Below are 14,729 nucleotides of genomic sequence, written 5' to 3'. Positions count from 1 at the left end.
ATTATCTACACAAACTGCGCCTGGGATATTTGGAAGATCTTCTTTTATTTGGAGACTGTGTTTCAGTTATGACAGTATGCCCTCAAAATGCCTTCAGCTAACATTAGTCCTTTGCTAGGGCTACCCCAGTCAGTATTCTAAAATATATTAGGACTTGTTGTAAAGACACTTCTACCATTTCCTTAGCAATTCTTGGAGCAAAACTACTCATACATAAATCTGCTGAGACTCTGAAGGACCAACACCTCCAATAACAAGAAATCTGTATAGCTTGCTGTTTTGTTTTTTTTTCTTTTCTCCCTGTCATTTTGATAAGGAGATTACTGAAACTGTTCAAGGTAAAATTACAGTCAAGTATAGCATAAAAGTATTGCAGCACTGGGATTTCATTTAAAGAGGAAAAACTTGAAAAAGTTCTTTTGAATGCTTTTTATATTTGCTTTAGCTGTGTGTTGAGTGTTTAGGGTATTAAGAGCACATAATTTTGAAGTTATATAGAGCAGCCAAAGCAGAAAATGGAGAAATACTTTCGTAAGTCCTTTAAAAAGTTAATCTTTACAATCAAGATTTGTGTAAGTCTTGATTTAGTCAAGATGTCATGGGATTTGTTTGTCATAACATTAAAAAAAGATTGATAAAGGCTAATGCTATACACATACATATAAAGTGTTTTGTGAGTTATGAAGCTTAGTGAAATCTACTGTCATTTGTGTTTGAGTCCCATGACCCCCATACTTTTCTTGCTTTCCTTTCCGTTCATTGTCTCTTGCTGCTGTTGCTGTAAGCCCACCTTCTTACCATGTCCTCTGTCACCTTGCGTCACCTTCAGTTCCTCCAGTTCCTATCTACAGACTCCATCCCTCCCAAATACTGTCTAGATGATACATATCCAGTTTGTGTGGGTTTCCATTATTAACAACCCGTGAGATACCACTTGTAGTATGTAAAATGTAGTATTTTCAGAGTTTCCTTTTAAATGTAGCACATTTAACTAAAATGGAGCAATTAAGTAGCAAACCAAAAACCTGTGGATCATTCAACCTTTTTTCTGGTAATGTGCTAGTTGTGTTTGTTATCCATATCTAGCAACAGGTGCACTCAAGAAAGACTAACTATTGAAGACAAAGGCTGTTTTCTTCACAAAACGGCTTAGTACTGTTCACTTGGTAAGAATAAATGTTGGCATGTTTTCACAGAATATGAATGTGAGGTGCAGAGTCATGGTCTAGTTATTTCACAAGAGATGAGTTAATGAATAGTGATAGTTGTAATAGAGGAGGAGGAGAGGAAAGACCGTAATAAAATATATGATAATATATGATTTAAAAAATTATGTATCTATTTAAACCTGAAGTTATGTCAAGATAATATTAAAATACGTAGCCCTTAACTTAAGATGGAATGTAGTAATATATTCTTCCCACTGCTGTCACACATCTATATTTTAATACCTATGCTGTCTAGGATTGTGTATGACTGCTCTCAGGAGACGAACCTGATAATTGCATGTGCTGCAGATGCCATGTGGAAGGAAGTAATTCTACTGCTTATGTACTTCATGTTTTTCTCAATAAAGGATACTATAAAGAGCTAAGTATTTTTTCTTGCTTATTTATATATACACGCAATTTTTCTGTGTATCCTTTTCAGCTCATGGAAAAAACTGACAGAGAGTACTACACTCTGGATGATATGTTCGTTTCCAAAGCAGCCAAAAGAGCGCGCAGTGGAGAAGAGGAAGAAAGACAAAGAAGAAAAGCAATACATGAGCACCAGCAGCTTGCTGCACGTATGGAGAAGTGCCCATACTGCTTCGATAGCAGTGAACTTTCTAAACATCTTATTATTGCAATTGGCACCAAGGTAAGAAAATAGCAATTTAACACGAATGTAAAAATAAAAAAGAAGTAAAGGAAGGCAGTGTTGATGTTAGAGTGCCTAAGTTTAAGAACAAAATTGCTTCTATGAAATGATTTATTGTACTGCATCTTATTTTCCTTGCCCTTCCAATTGATTTCACAAATTCCTCAAGGGTGAGGGAGAATAAGATATAAATCTGTCATGAATTTTAAAGCTAATTTTTGATATCAGAACTTCGCATTTGTGGATTTGTGGAAGACAGCTGCAATAATGAAAGATCTGAGTGCAGAGATTAGACTGTAGGTGGATTTGTGGAAGACTAAATCACACTGCACTGGAGGAAATTTAGACTGGTGAAGAACTGTGTCTCAATGATACCAAAGAAAATTAAGTGGAGAATTCCATTTTTAAGCCTAAAATCCTTTGAAATAGACAGAAGTTTGGTTCGGGGAACCTTCCTGTTTCTGTTAATTTTTTTAAAAAGTTGCATAAATATTTGGATTTATAACATCTGACATGATTCAGTATAGGCTTTTTTGTCATTATTTCTCCAAAGTTTTAATTTATTATTGATGTTTTTCATTTGATTTGAAACTTTTTGTAGGCCAAGGAATTAAATGCATAGATAGGTATTACGGTACATTGCATTTATTTTTTTATATGGATAGATAAAATTATATGTATTTATTTATAAATATATATTAAGAATGCATCCAGATGTATATCTGTGTATGCATATTTGTGTATATATATAATTTGTGTATATAATAGTTATATATGCAGGATATATCTCTCTATATACATTTTTAATATATATTATAGTTTATTAAAAATGCAGATATATATCTATATTAAAAATGTATTGTAACGGACTAAATGCTGTGATTTCATAGTAGTTAGGATACCAGTTGGTCTATAAGGTTGATATTACTGCCTTGGTGGTGGAACTGCTCTCTGGGTACTACCAGTTCATTGGAGCTACTGATGGATAATGGGACCTTTTTAAAAACAATAAAATTACTAATACCCTGCTGTAATTAGAAGGTAATGGCTTCTATTGGTTTGAATTTAGCAAATGATGTATTTCTTAGCCTCAGCAATGGGAAAGTTTTTAATGCTAGAAAAATGGGCACTTCAGTTTTTGTTTGCTTTTTATAGGTATACTTGTCTTTACCAAGCAACCAGTCTCTTACTGAAGGTCACTGCCTGATAGCCCCTCTACAACACCATACTGCAGCTACTCTTTTGGATGAAGAAATCTGGGAAGAAATCCAGGTCAGCTGAGAAACTGTCTCATGTTCTAATAGTTTGTAGAATAATGTTGTTTTTAATAATAATATACTTGTCGTAAGTACCTTTTTTCATAATTTCCAGTCTGGCAGCCCTTTTCTGATTCCACTAAGGGGTAGAATATTCTCACATTATGGATGAAAATTAGTGGTCAAATATTGAAAAAGGAAGATGCAGGGTAAACACTGAAGATAAGTTCCCGTTTATAAACACTAGAAAAAGTTGCCTGGAATGCTGCAGAACATCTGTCGTTGGAAGTCTTTGAAACCAGGTTAGAGGAACATCTGTCGGGGATGATGTAGGTACAGCTGATCCCTTACAGAAAGTGGAATAACTGGCTACAGAGTTAGGATTTCCTTGGGAGTGCCAAGAAAAAGATTGTCAGGGCAGAAAGGTCACTTAAAATGAAACACAAGCTGAAGAGACGTTGTTTACATATCTTCAGGTTTTTTAAGCTTATCTGGGTTTTGGGTGGATGTCAGTTGAGAGAGAACTATCTCATTCTTCTTCAAATTGGTGAGGTCCGTGTTAGAATCCAATTTCCTACTTTTTTGAAAAGAATTATTAGAATAAAGTGCCAAGCGTGGTGGGTCATGCTTTCCAACTCTTTTCTGAAGACATTTTGAAGGTTTCGGGTTCTATTTTCTTTGGAAAAGGAAAAACAAGGGAGGAATGTAACAAGCTTCTACCTAAAAGATTGACTGGGATTGTCAATCCCCCCCCGTCCTGCCATCAGGATTATTACAAGGGGAAAACAACTTGCAACCTCTTACATCAAAACATTGGAGACTATTTCAGACTAGAGAAAGGCTTCATTGCTTGCAGTTGCTTAGATTTAAAAACAGGTTAATTCATGAGTTTGAAATGGTTTAAGTAATGTTTATTTTGTCTCAAGCCTGGAAGAGGCAGATTTCCAAATTTGCTCCCCACATTGATTGTCATGGCTGATGTAATTTTTATACAGTGTTTCCTAGTAAATTATGCTCCCCGCAAGCAGGAAGGGAAAGGAGTTCTTTTGTATATGACAGAAATGCCTAAGAAAGTTGGACAAGAAGCAAACAAGTGTTACAAGTAGGATTAGGAGGAACAACAGAGCATGGGGAAAAGTGATAAATATGTTTATTCTATGTCCTCGATTTATCCTAACCTCTTTTAACTTTATTAACTGATAATTTTTCTAAATTTGTATGAGAAGGAAACTGGGATAAAGAAAAGATAAGCAAAAGCGGTTTCTGTATTCAACGCTAGTCTTTTCCTTGCTAGAAAATGCAACTAGTTGGTAAAACCATTATCCATTGACCCTGTGAATATTTTCATAAACAGATTAAACATTTCTTTGGAACAAAGTACTTTTGGAGGTGATGGACACTTTTTTTTTTTAGATTTTTTTTCAGCTTCTATGTAATTCAGTAGTAGGACTCTGGAAGGCTTTAGCAGGAGTATGAGCATACACTTACTCGGTGACTAAACTAATTTTCTGATGCCAGAGCCATATTTTATATTGCTGTTGAGGGGGGGGGGGAAAAAAAATCACTCTTTAAATATTCATAGAATGTTGTATTGAGCACATATTTTAGCTAACTATTTTTGCTGGGATTTTTTTTTAAGATATGTTGGAATAATGCAAGAAGGGTTCTTTTATACTGTATGCCTTCAAGCACTTGAATTTAACATATTGTGTGTTTTAGACTGATGTGCTCACTAGCCAAAGTAAATATGCATGTAATTCTTTTAATATGAAAAGATATAAATCTTTACATGTTCTATATTGACTGAACTGTTACATGTATCAATGTCATGTGCATCCAAACATAAGCCAAGCCCTCTTATTTGCTCTTATGAATGGTTTTGTCATTTCCAGTGCTAATTATCCTTCATTTTTTTGGCCTGCTCAGAATTGGAGAATAAGTGCAATGTTTTTTAAAACAAGAAAATGCAGTCTGGGAAATGTAAACTAACATCTGCAGATTTTCTAGGCTTTTCAGTGGATTTGTATTTCAGTTGATATTGCAGGGTAGCGACTGTAAGTAATAGTCTTTCCCAACCTTTGGTTTAATGTTTCTCTTACCTCACCACAGTTGCTTGCTTTGGTGTATTTCAGAAGTAGAGGTCTGGGGGTGGGCGTGAGGGAGGGAAGACAACAAGCTATTAATTCAGAGTTGCCTGTCGCTCTGTGCAGTAAAGTCCCGTATCGGTCATGGTACAGTGATCTATTCACTGGGTAGTATCTTCTAGCTGTGTCTCATCAGTTGTGTTAGGGGGGTGGTGGTAGTGTTTTCTTGTCACAGCATGGAGTAGCTTATTTGTGAGGAAAAATTCAGGGCACAAGGGCCTGCTTTGGAGAGCTTAAATACCTGCTTAAGATATATATTTGGCCAAGTTTCTTAGACTTCTAGTTTGATTCATACTGTGCCAGGTGACAAAGGGGTGGGGAGAAGAGAGCTCAATTTCTAGTCCTGTTACATTGAAAACCTGGTAGTGATTTGTTTTCTGTCTGTTTTACTTCAGTACTTGATGATGTTTATGAATATGTGTATTTGGTTATGCTTGTTTGATTCATCAACTCTCCATTTACATTAAGATAGGGAATCTTAAACCTTTAGATGGGATTAGCCTTTTAATTTTGTTGTTTGTACTTCTAAGCATTGTTAATTGAAAAAAAAATCAATGCAAAAAGGACAACCTATGAGTTATGTGACTTGTAGAACTATGGTACCCGTGGTCTATGAGGCTCATACAGTTTCAGTGATTTCTTGTCTTACACTGTGGAAATGGTGTAGGGAGCATGTATAATACAAAGGTGTTCATTTTTAAAATGTAGTTTGCAAGATCTTGAGACGCTTTCGGAAACATTCACCCTGTCACAAAGTCAGATCTTTTGTGCATTTGAAAATGAGTCTGAATGGTCTCAGAAATCATCCCTTGTGCTTGATAATTTAGTTCAGCATCTACATTGTAAGCTATAGAATGATGCTCTTGGATATCTTGGATGCAAATACCAACTGCCAAGAGTCAGAGAGCAGCAAGAGCGACCTGCTGCACAGGAAGGCAAGTCAAAGGTGGAAGGTGATGGGCAAGGCAGGTGGGGGAAGTCACCTTGCTGCCGAGGCGCAGTTCCATGGTACGCAAGCCAGGAGAAGAGAGCAGGTCCCATGACAGTAGACAAGGTCAGCCATGGCCCAGTGATGGCCAGACAAGTCTGCAGCGATGACTTAGGTTCAAGGTCAAGTCACCAAGTCAGGGCCAAGATCTGCCAGGTACACGGCTGGGCACAGGCATCCCTGAAACTTAGCTCAGGCCAGGACCAAAAGTGAGGGCCTGAGCTTAACTGCAGCTCCTGAGCAACGGGGGGCCAGGCCCCCACTTCTCATAGCGCTCTTTTCCCCAGTTCTTTCTGCTGCATCTGATCCCAGCTTACAGCGGCAGCGTGTCAGAGCTGCCCGTGCACGGGCAGGCAGAGCCCCAGCAGGTGGAAGAGGCTGCAGAGCCTGTTGAGTGTGTGCAGGGCCCTGACACTGGAGCTAGCAGAATTATAAATTGAAATACACTTCGAACAGGTGCAGCACCTAATCCCTATGAAAGGGAACTGGTAAGTGTACGTTGAGGCCAGGTATATTATTACATTTGGTTAGCTTCCGTACAGTGAAGATGGTGGTTATAGCCATGGCTTTCTTTTGAGGCAACGTTAATATTTTCCTTAAAGGACAAGCATGCCTAGTGGAAATGTCTCTTTTTTTTTTTTTTTTAAACTCTAATTGGAAGGAGTAGTGAAAGGATAATAGTATCTATAGTCAGTACAAGCCAAGACATTACCTTCTTAGAAACTGCAAGCTTGGGACCTACTGTTAAAGCCATGTTGTTTAATGGAGCATCACAGTTATGAAGTTCAACATAGTTTTAATTTCAACTGTAAAAATATGCAGTATTTATTAAAACTGAGTTTGTAGTGTTAATTGTAATGCCAATTTCACAATAGTTTTCTAGACTTCCTATGTTTGTATCATAGGAAATATAGTTCATATTAAATTGTTGAATAATACAGAATTTTCCTAGTATGACTGTTGCTGTTATCCATTTTATTATGAGTTTATTATGAACATAATATGTTAGTGAAATAATGTAAAATACTATATCTGAAAGCTTTGAAAAGTTAATTAAAATTACACTTTTTTTTTCCCTTTAAACAGATGTTCCGAAATGCATTGGTGAAAATGTTTGAAGCTAAAGACTTAGACTGTGTGTTTATAGAAACAAACACAAGTATGAAGAAACGGTATCACATGGTATATGAATGCATTCCTCTTCCAAAAGAAGTAGGAGATATGGCTCCAATCTACTTTAAGGTGCATGAGAATGTTTTTTCTTAGGTCATTTGAATGTATTTATTATAATTCATCTATTTCTGGAAAACTTTTTTTGATATTCAAGTACTATTCTTGAAAAGATGGATTCTTTGATCCTACTTCTTGGTCCATTCTTTGATCGTATTCCTTGATCTTAAAACAAGCCCTATAAGGTAATTCTGTTTTTCAAGTAGTCAGTGGAAGAGCTGTATGTCACTGTGCAGTTGCCTCAAGTCTGACTGCACTTACAAATATGGGAAGAAGATGAGAGAATTGTGGTTTCTTGAAGTGCTATAAGGATTGCAATACCTCTCACTTAAGTCCTGTGATATAAACTTAAAACCCCATACATGTGCCTTGGCAAGCACAAAATGAGAAAATAATGTCAACTGTTTTAAGAAATACCAATATATAATGTTTCATCCCCATTTTTTTTCAGTAAGCCCAAATTTTACATGCGTCTTAGGTCTCTGATGAACATTAGACAACATGACAGATATTTCTTCTATAGCTTTTTTGGTGGTCTTCTCTTTACCCTGTAAGGAAAAGCTCATTGAAGCTTTTGCCTGGTACTGAGGCATTTTGGCTTTCAGCAACTGGATCATGATTTGCCTTTTATAAGTAAATTATTTTATTTGTTCTTTGAAATATTATTTTTGTTTTCTGGAAATAATGTGATTGGGTTTTGATGAAGTGGAGCAGTCAGTGTGATGAACTGCAATGCAGTAACTTTTGCCACATTTGAAACTCTCCACCTCGTTGATTTCATTGCTATGCTTCAAGTGCTGGTAAAACTTGTGTTTTGTCTAAATACTAAAGAAAAGATAAGTACAAGATTTAATGCAATGTCATTTGCATAAAACTTTCTTTTAGAAGTTTCCACCATTAAAATACGCAGCAAATGAAATTTAAAAGGTACCTACTCTGTACCCACTTCCATACAATGGAGGATACACAGGCAGCTTTGAAGGTTTTTAAGTGCAATCAGCCTTCTAAGCTGGATTCTCCTCTTAGTGTTTTTAAAAAAGAAAAAAAAAGAAAAAAGGCTAATACAGTGTAATGAATTCATAAGAGGTTTTGTATGAGCTCAGTAAAAAGAGAATGTGACCTTTTAGTTGAAACTTGTTAGAGGTAATTTGTGTCAGGCAAAAGTTAAATTTCAAAAAAAGAGGAACAGAATTAAGTGAGTTTGAAGATACTATACGATGCCTTTATAAAGTTAGTTAGTTGTGGAAATCAGAGAGGTTGCCAAAAATAAAGTTACATTGTTAAGAAATAATTGGTACTTGCAGTGCGATGTACTTCACTACATTGAAAAGTTAATTCTTTGCTTGCTGTATGAAGGACTATTTTCACATTTAGATAAAATGATTTTACAGAAAGCTATAATGGAGTCTGATGAAGAGTGGTCTATGAACAAGAAGTTAATTGATCTTTCTTCAAAAGATGTTCGGAAAGCTGTAAGTAATGAAATGTATTGAACACTGAATTTCTCAGCAAATTCTTCTAATCTTTTTTTGTTATTAACTATTTCAAAGAGAGAAGAAAGGGAACACAATTAGATTAGTGCATCAGGAGATGGCATAGGCATGATGAGAATTAAGAGTCTGACTGAACTCCTAACTGACATTAGGGAAAAAATTCCCATTTATTTCAACAATTGGTGGACTGAGCTGCAAGCATTGGTTGAGAACAAAGCTGGCACTTTGAGGACATGTACCAGCATAATTTTCTTGATTAACTTTAAGAATTAAGGTAGATCAAAGGTTTGCAAATTACTTTCCTGGAAAAAATATGATATGTCTTTTTCATTGACCTAGAACAGCCTGTTGTGTTGTTAAGTTTATGAAGCAAAAATATAAATAGCATTATAAGTCTTTTCTTCTAAAACAAGGGAACAGTACTCTATCTGTCTCCTGGATACTAAACTGAAACATCTTTGTATATACAAATCTTAAAGGAATAATGCTGAAACTGTTAGGTTCAAAGATTGTTCCATCTTTTTAATATTAAAGTAAAAGGTGTGTGGTATATACACTTACCACAAGTGGTTTACTACTATGTAGTAATAATACTTTATTTCTGAAAGTGTCTTTTAGTAAATATAGTACTTTTACAGTAAAAAGTTTAGGAGAAAGAGGAGATGGGTTTTAATAACGTGACATGAAGCCTGATATGACAGGGGGACATTAAATGCAGAAGAGAAAGGGATTGGGTGGCTGTATAGTAGGAGAGGTTTTGTATATTGTGATGGCTCTTGAACTAAACCAACAGCGGTAGCAAATGTAGCAAAAAGACAAAATTTATTCTGCCATGTAAGCTGAAATGTCATACATGTAGTGGTGTTCCCCAGGGCTCGGTATTGCGGCCAGTTCGGTTTAATACCTTTACCCATGATCTGGACGAGGGGATCGAGTGCAGCCTCAATAAGTTTGCAGACGACACCAAGTTTGGCAGGAATGTTGATCTGCTTATGGGTGGGAAGGCTCTGCAGAGGGATCTGGACAGGCTGGATGGATGGGCCCAGGCCAATTGTATGAAGTTCAACAAGGCCAAGTGCCGAGTTCTACACCTGGGTCGCAACAACCCCATGCAACGCTACAGGCTTGGGGACGAGTGGCTGGAAAGATGCCCAGCAGAAAAGGACGTGGGGGTGTTGATTGACAGCCAGCTGAATATGAGCCAGCAGTGTGCCCAGGTGGCCAAGAAGGCGAACAGCATCCTGGCCTGTATCAGAAATAGTGTGGCCAGCAGGAGCAGGGAGGTGATCGTGCCCCTATACTCAACGCTGGTGAGGCTGCACCTCGAATCCTGTGTTCAGTTTTGGGCCCCTTACTACAAGAAGGACATTGAGGTGCTGGAGTGTGTCCAGAGAAGGGTGACGAAGCTGGTGAGGGGTCTGGAGCACAAGTCTGATGAGGAGCGGCTGAGGGAACTGGGGTTGTTCAGTCTGGAGAAGAGGAGGCTGAGGGGAGACCTCATCGCTCTCTACAACTACCTGAAAGGGGGTTGCAGAGAGGTGGGTGTTGGTCTCTTCTCCCAAGTGACAGGACAAGAGGAAATGGCCTCAAGTTGCACCAGGGGAGTTTTAGATTGGATATTAGGGAAAATTTCTTCCCTGAAAGGGCTGTCAGGCATTGGAACAGGCTGTCCAGGGAGGTGGTTGAGTCACCATCCCTGGAGGTATTTAAAAGACCTTATAGATGAGGTGCTTAGGGATGTAGTTTAGTGGTGGACTTGGCAGGGTTAAATTTAGGGTTGGACTTGATGATCTTAAAGGTCTTTTCCAACCTAAATGATTCTATGATTCTATAATTGTAATGGGAGTCAGTTATAGGTCACCTTATTCAAAGTGGGGAGGCTTCACCTGCAACATTTGGGTCTGGTTTTGGGCACAGTGTTGTAAGACAGTTACAGAAGAGGAGACCATAGGTTAGAAAACTTAACTAAAGAAACTGGTTTAGTGGTTGTGCTGTCTAGGAAAGAGAAGGCTGAAATGGTATGTGATGCTAGTTTTCTGTATATATGAGATTGTTTTAAAGAGGATAGTACTTAGTTGTTCCCTAGCACTATTGGGTGCAGGCAAGAAGGAATTCAATTAATTTGTAGCAAGGACTTAGGGAGGACTTTAAACTTAAGGTGGATGTAAACAGAAAACAAAATAGGCATGTTTTGGATATCTTCTGCTCATTGGTGTTTCAGACCAGGGAAAGCCAACGTCTGTCATAAATATTTTTAAATATAATTTATTATTATTATATATTTATATAAAAGTATATAAATATAATTTTCTTGACACATGGTAGGGCTTCAGGACATTTGATTTCTTTAAGACTCTTCTTAGCCATACATTTTTGTGACTATTATATACCCATTTGAAGGTAGGCCAGTTTTCAGATTGTCACAACACTTCTTTAAATTAATATAATGCATCTGAGTGTAAATTGTTACACAGCTGTGTGATTTTAACATTATTTTAGGGTAAAAGAAATGCCTGTAGCCTTTGGGAAGATATGAGAGTATAGTTTAGAGACCAAGCTGAGGTTTGAGAAGTTGGAGAGTTGTATTAGGAGATGGTGCCTGGAAGGAGGGTCAGATATGGCTGAGACATCATCTAATAGGTAGATTGTGTGCAGAAATTGGGACTATGGTGTCTAGAGGCAGAGCCTTAACATCCAGCCCTTACACAGCATCAAGGCCTTCTCTGCTTCTCCCTCTGCTCCCCACAGCGAGGGAGCTGGGGCTGGGCAACGGGCTGGAAAGGGACACAGCTGGGACAGCTGACCCAGCAGCAAGCACTGTTCAGCAATAGCTGAAACACTGGCATGTTACCAACACTGGTTTAGTCACCAGTCCAAAACCCAGCACCATATGGGCTGCTGTGACAAAAATGAACTCCAGCCCAGCCAGACCCAAATCATTGCTAGACACAAATAAGATAAAGCTGACATTTCCCTTAAGGTGTCACCCACCGACCCATTTTTTCCTTATTTAATGATTTTTTTCAGGTAAGTTAAAATGTTTTAATGTTCTTGCTATGCTGCATTGTCCCTCTGTATTAAATCTTAATTATTTTTAGAGTGAATTTTCAAGCAATATATGGAGCATGCCTTGTGAAAATTGTGAGTTATTTGGACTGTAGCAGAGGAAATGCTTATGAATTTGAGGCTTTATAAATCTTACCTGTATAGGAACATCCTCAGCAATTAAAAGAGTGGAAAATAACTTGTTGTAGTGAAACAGGAGAAATTACTTGCAATACTGTAGCAATAAATGAATCCGCTTCTCACTGTCAGGCTGAAGGGTCTTTCCTTGTGGCAGGATAACCAGCGTCTCCTCTGTAGGCTGACTGAATTACTAAATTATCCAATTCAGCAAGTTACTGATAACTTCCAGTCATGTAGTGAGGTTTACTGGTAGTGTATTCTCCATAGAGGTGTTTCCCCTTTTCCCCTTCCCCCTGAGTATCAACATTTCCTCTGGGTAAATATTTCCTGTTAACACGCAACACCTCATCTTTAATAAAGGCGACTTGCTGGTGGTAGTATTAAAATTTCTACACATTCTATGTAATTCAGAGCTGTGGAGTCAGGAAGGCATTTGCTCGGTGTGCATGCTGCTGCCTGGTCCCTCCCCGTCTCTTACCTGGTGCTGTAGCATTGTCCTCTGGAGGTTCTGCCACCCAGCAATCATCTTTTCAGTTTTCAGTGTCTTTTTATCTAGTTGTTGTGTGGTGTTCTTTCTCCTTGCCTGTTTGTTTTACTGTTTCTCTGTAGCAATTTCATAACTTTGTCTGAGAGGAGGTTTAAAATAAAATGCAATACTATCAACTGTAAAGCCACTTTCAAATTTAAGTTGTGGGGAGGTTAACTAAATGCCTACACTCTGTTAAACATCTAAAAATACGTTTTTGTGTGTATAGGTTCCTAAAGGTTTACCATACTTTTCTGTGGACTTCGGCCTTCAAGGAGGATTTGCTCATGTCATTGAAGATCAACACAAGTTCCCTCATTACTTTGGAAAGGTATTGTTGGAAAGATTAATTTACCAATTATACTCTGTTTTGTAAAATTTAAGTAATTAAAACAGATGCTGACAGAATAGTCACTCTGATGTACCTTATCCCAGTTTATTATCTGGCTTTTCTTGGGGAGTCATTATAACTTAGCTTGTTGAATAAAATAGTAGTTGATTTCTTCGCTGGCTGATACTCAGAATGTGATTGTAGATCCATGTTTCTTTTGAATTAATAGGAACTCTAGATACTTGACGTATAGTCTAATAGATGGAAAATACTTGCATCTATTTAAGAAGAAGGAAAAAATAAAGGGTTTTCATGACCATAGTATTCTCATATAGGTGCACTGCTTCTGCTTGTATAAACTAGGGTGCATACACGTAAACAAACTCCCAGACAACTCCTAGTATAATACATGTGTAGTTAAATTACTCCATGCAGTATAGAGAATATAGTATATACAGGAAAAGCTGCAATAAAATCTTACGTTCTTTATTATGTTGCAGCCATCATTTATTGAAAGAGTCAATATTGCCAAAACATTAGGAGTGATTGGGGAGGAATATAACTTATTTCAAGAAGAGTTAAGAGCAAAGTGGGCAGCTTTCTTTTTTCTGAACTTTTCTCTTTTTAGTCACAAATATACTAATATAGTAACAGTCTTGCAGTGTTAGGATATTTATGCAGAGCATTGCTGTCCTGTACTTAAAAGAATTTTGCTGAGGCAACCATCTAACAACTAAAGTTCTCATTTTTGAATTGGTATATTTTTCAGAATTTCCAGTTTTAATACCTAGGGCTTGAAGAAAACAGTGATAAATAATATCATAATTTGAAAACATATTTTTCTATATTCTATGGTAAAATAGTGTTAAGTAATACGGTAATTTTGCGTTTATCATTATCTATCTTTGTTCTACTTGCAAAGGAAATAATTGGTGGCATGCTGGACTTGGAACCGCGGCTCTGGAGAAAAGGAATCAGACAGAATTTTGAGGATCAGAGGAAGAAGGTGTTGCAGTTTGCACAGTGGTGGAAACCATATGACTTTACCAAAAAGAAAGAATGAGTACATCCCTGCAGTCAAGGACTAGATAAGCCATAAATTATATTAAAGGATATCTCATATGTTAAGAATAACACCAGTGTGTTATGTATTGCTAATATATTTTAAAACCAAGGATATTGTTTAATTGCTGATTACCTGTTTCTGGTTTAGACACTGTGGATCACATGAACCTGCAAGCCTGACAAGCCAGAGGTGTACATTGTTTTTAGTTTTTCATTTTTTAGCTGTGCCAAAAGAATAATATCCATGTGGCTATTGGAATTCTTCAAAATGTAGCTTCTGTTTTTGGAGTTTTTATAATCTTTGAGGCAACTTATTTTTTTTATATTGTATTTAGCATAGGGCCAGTGCTTAATTATCACGATGACTTTTTGTAGAAAATGGTGTAAATTTTAAGAACATTTTGATTAATACAAATACATTGTTGCAGAAGGAGGCTGTACAGAAAATTATTTTCTGAATTTGAGTCCTTGTGTTCTTTAAGTTGAGGTCATTGCAGTGCTACAAATGTTAAAGTATGATGTGATTGATAAACCTGCTCTGCCCCCCTGTACAAGAATTAATGCCATTTTCTCTACTTTCTTTCAATACGAAGTAATATTTTCAAGCTGACCTGTTGCACAAAGGGTGATGAGACAGTCTATAGCTG

At 37.1% G+C, this 14,729-nt stretch overlaps 1 protein-coding gene across 1 annotated transcript in view; it reads left to right on the top strand.

Moving 5' to 3' along the window:
• Positions 1-14,456, top strand: part of CWF19L2 (CWF19 like cell cycle control factor 2) — a 72,412-nt gene extending 57,956 nt beyond the window's left edge. The window contains exons 13-18 of the mRNA XM_059824885.1: positions 1,651-1,863; positions 3,019-3,135; positions 7,338-7,493; positions 8,873-8,953; positions 12,916-13,017; positions 13,940-14,456. Coding sequence (XP_059680868.1) covers positions 1,651-1,863; positions 3,019-3,135; positions 7,338-7,493; positions 8,873-8,953; positions 12,916-13,017; positions 13,940-14,080 — 810 coding nt within the window. The 3' untranslated portion in view covers positions 14,081-14,456. The remainder of the gene's footprint in view (positions 1-1,650; positions 1,864-3,018; positions 3,136-7,337; positions 7,494-8,872; positions 8,954-12,915; positions 13,018-13,939) is intronic.
• Positions 14,457-14,729: the final 273 nt, after the last annotated feature.

The sequence above is a fragment of the Gavia stellata genome, chromosome 1 (assembly GCF_030936135.1).
Source record: "Gavia stellata isolate bGavSte3 chromosome 1, bGavSte3.hap2, whole genome shotgun sequence".
NCBI lineage: Eukaryota > Metazoa > Chordata > Aves > Gaviiformes > Gaviidae > Gavia > Gavia stellata.
The sequence above is the reverse complement of the archived record's forward strand: the minus strand, read 5'-3'. Positions and strand labels throughout refer to the sequence as shown.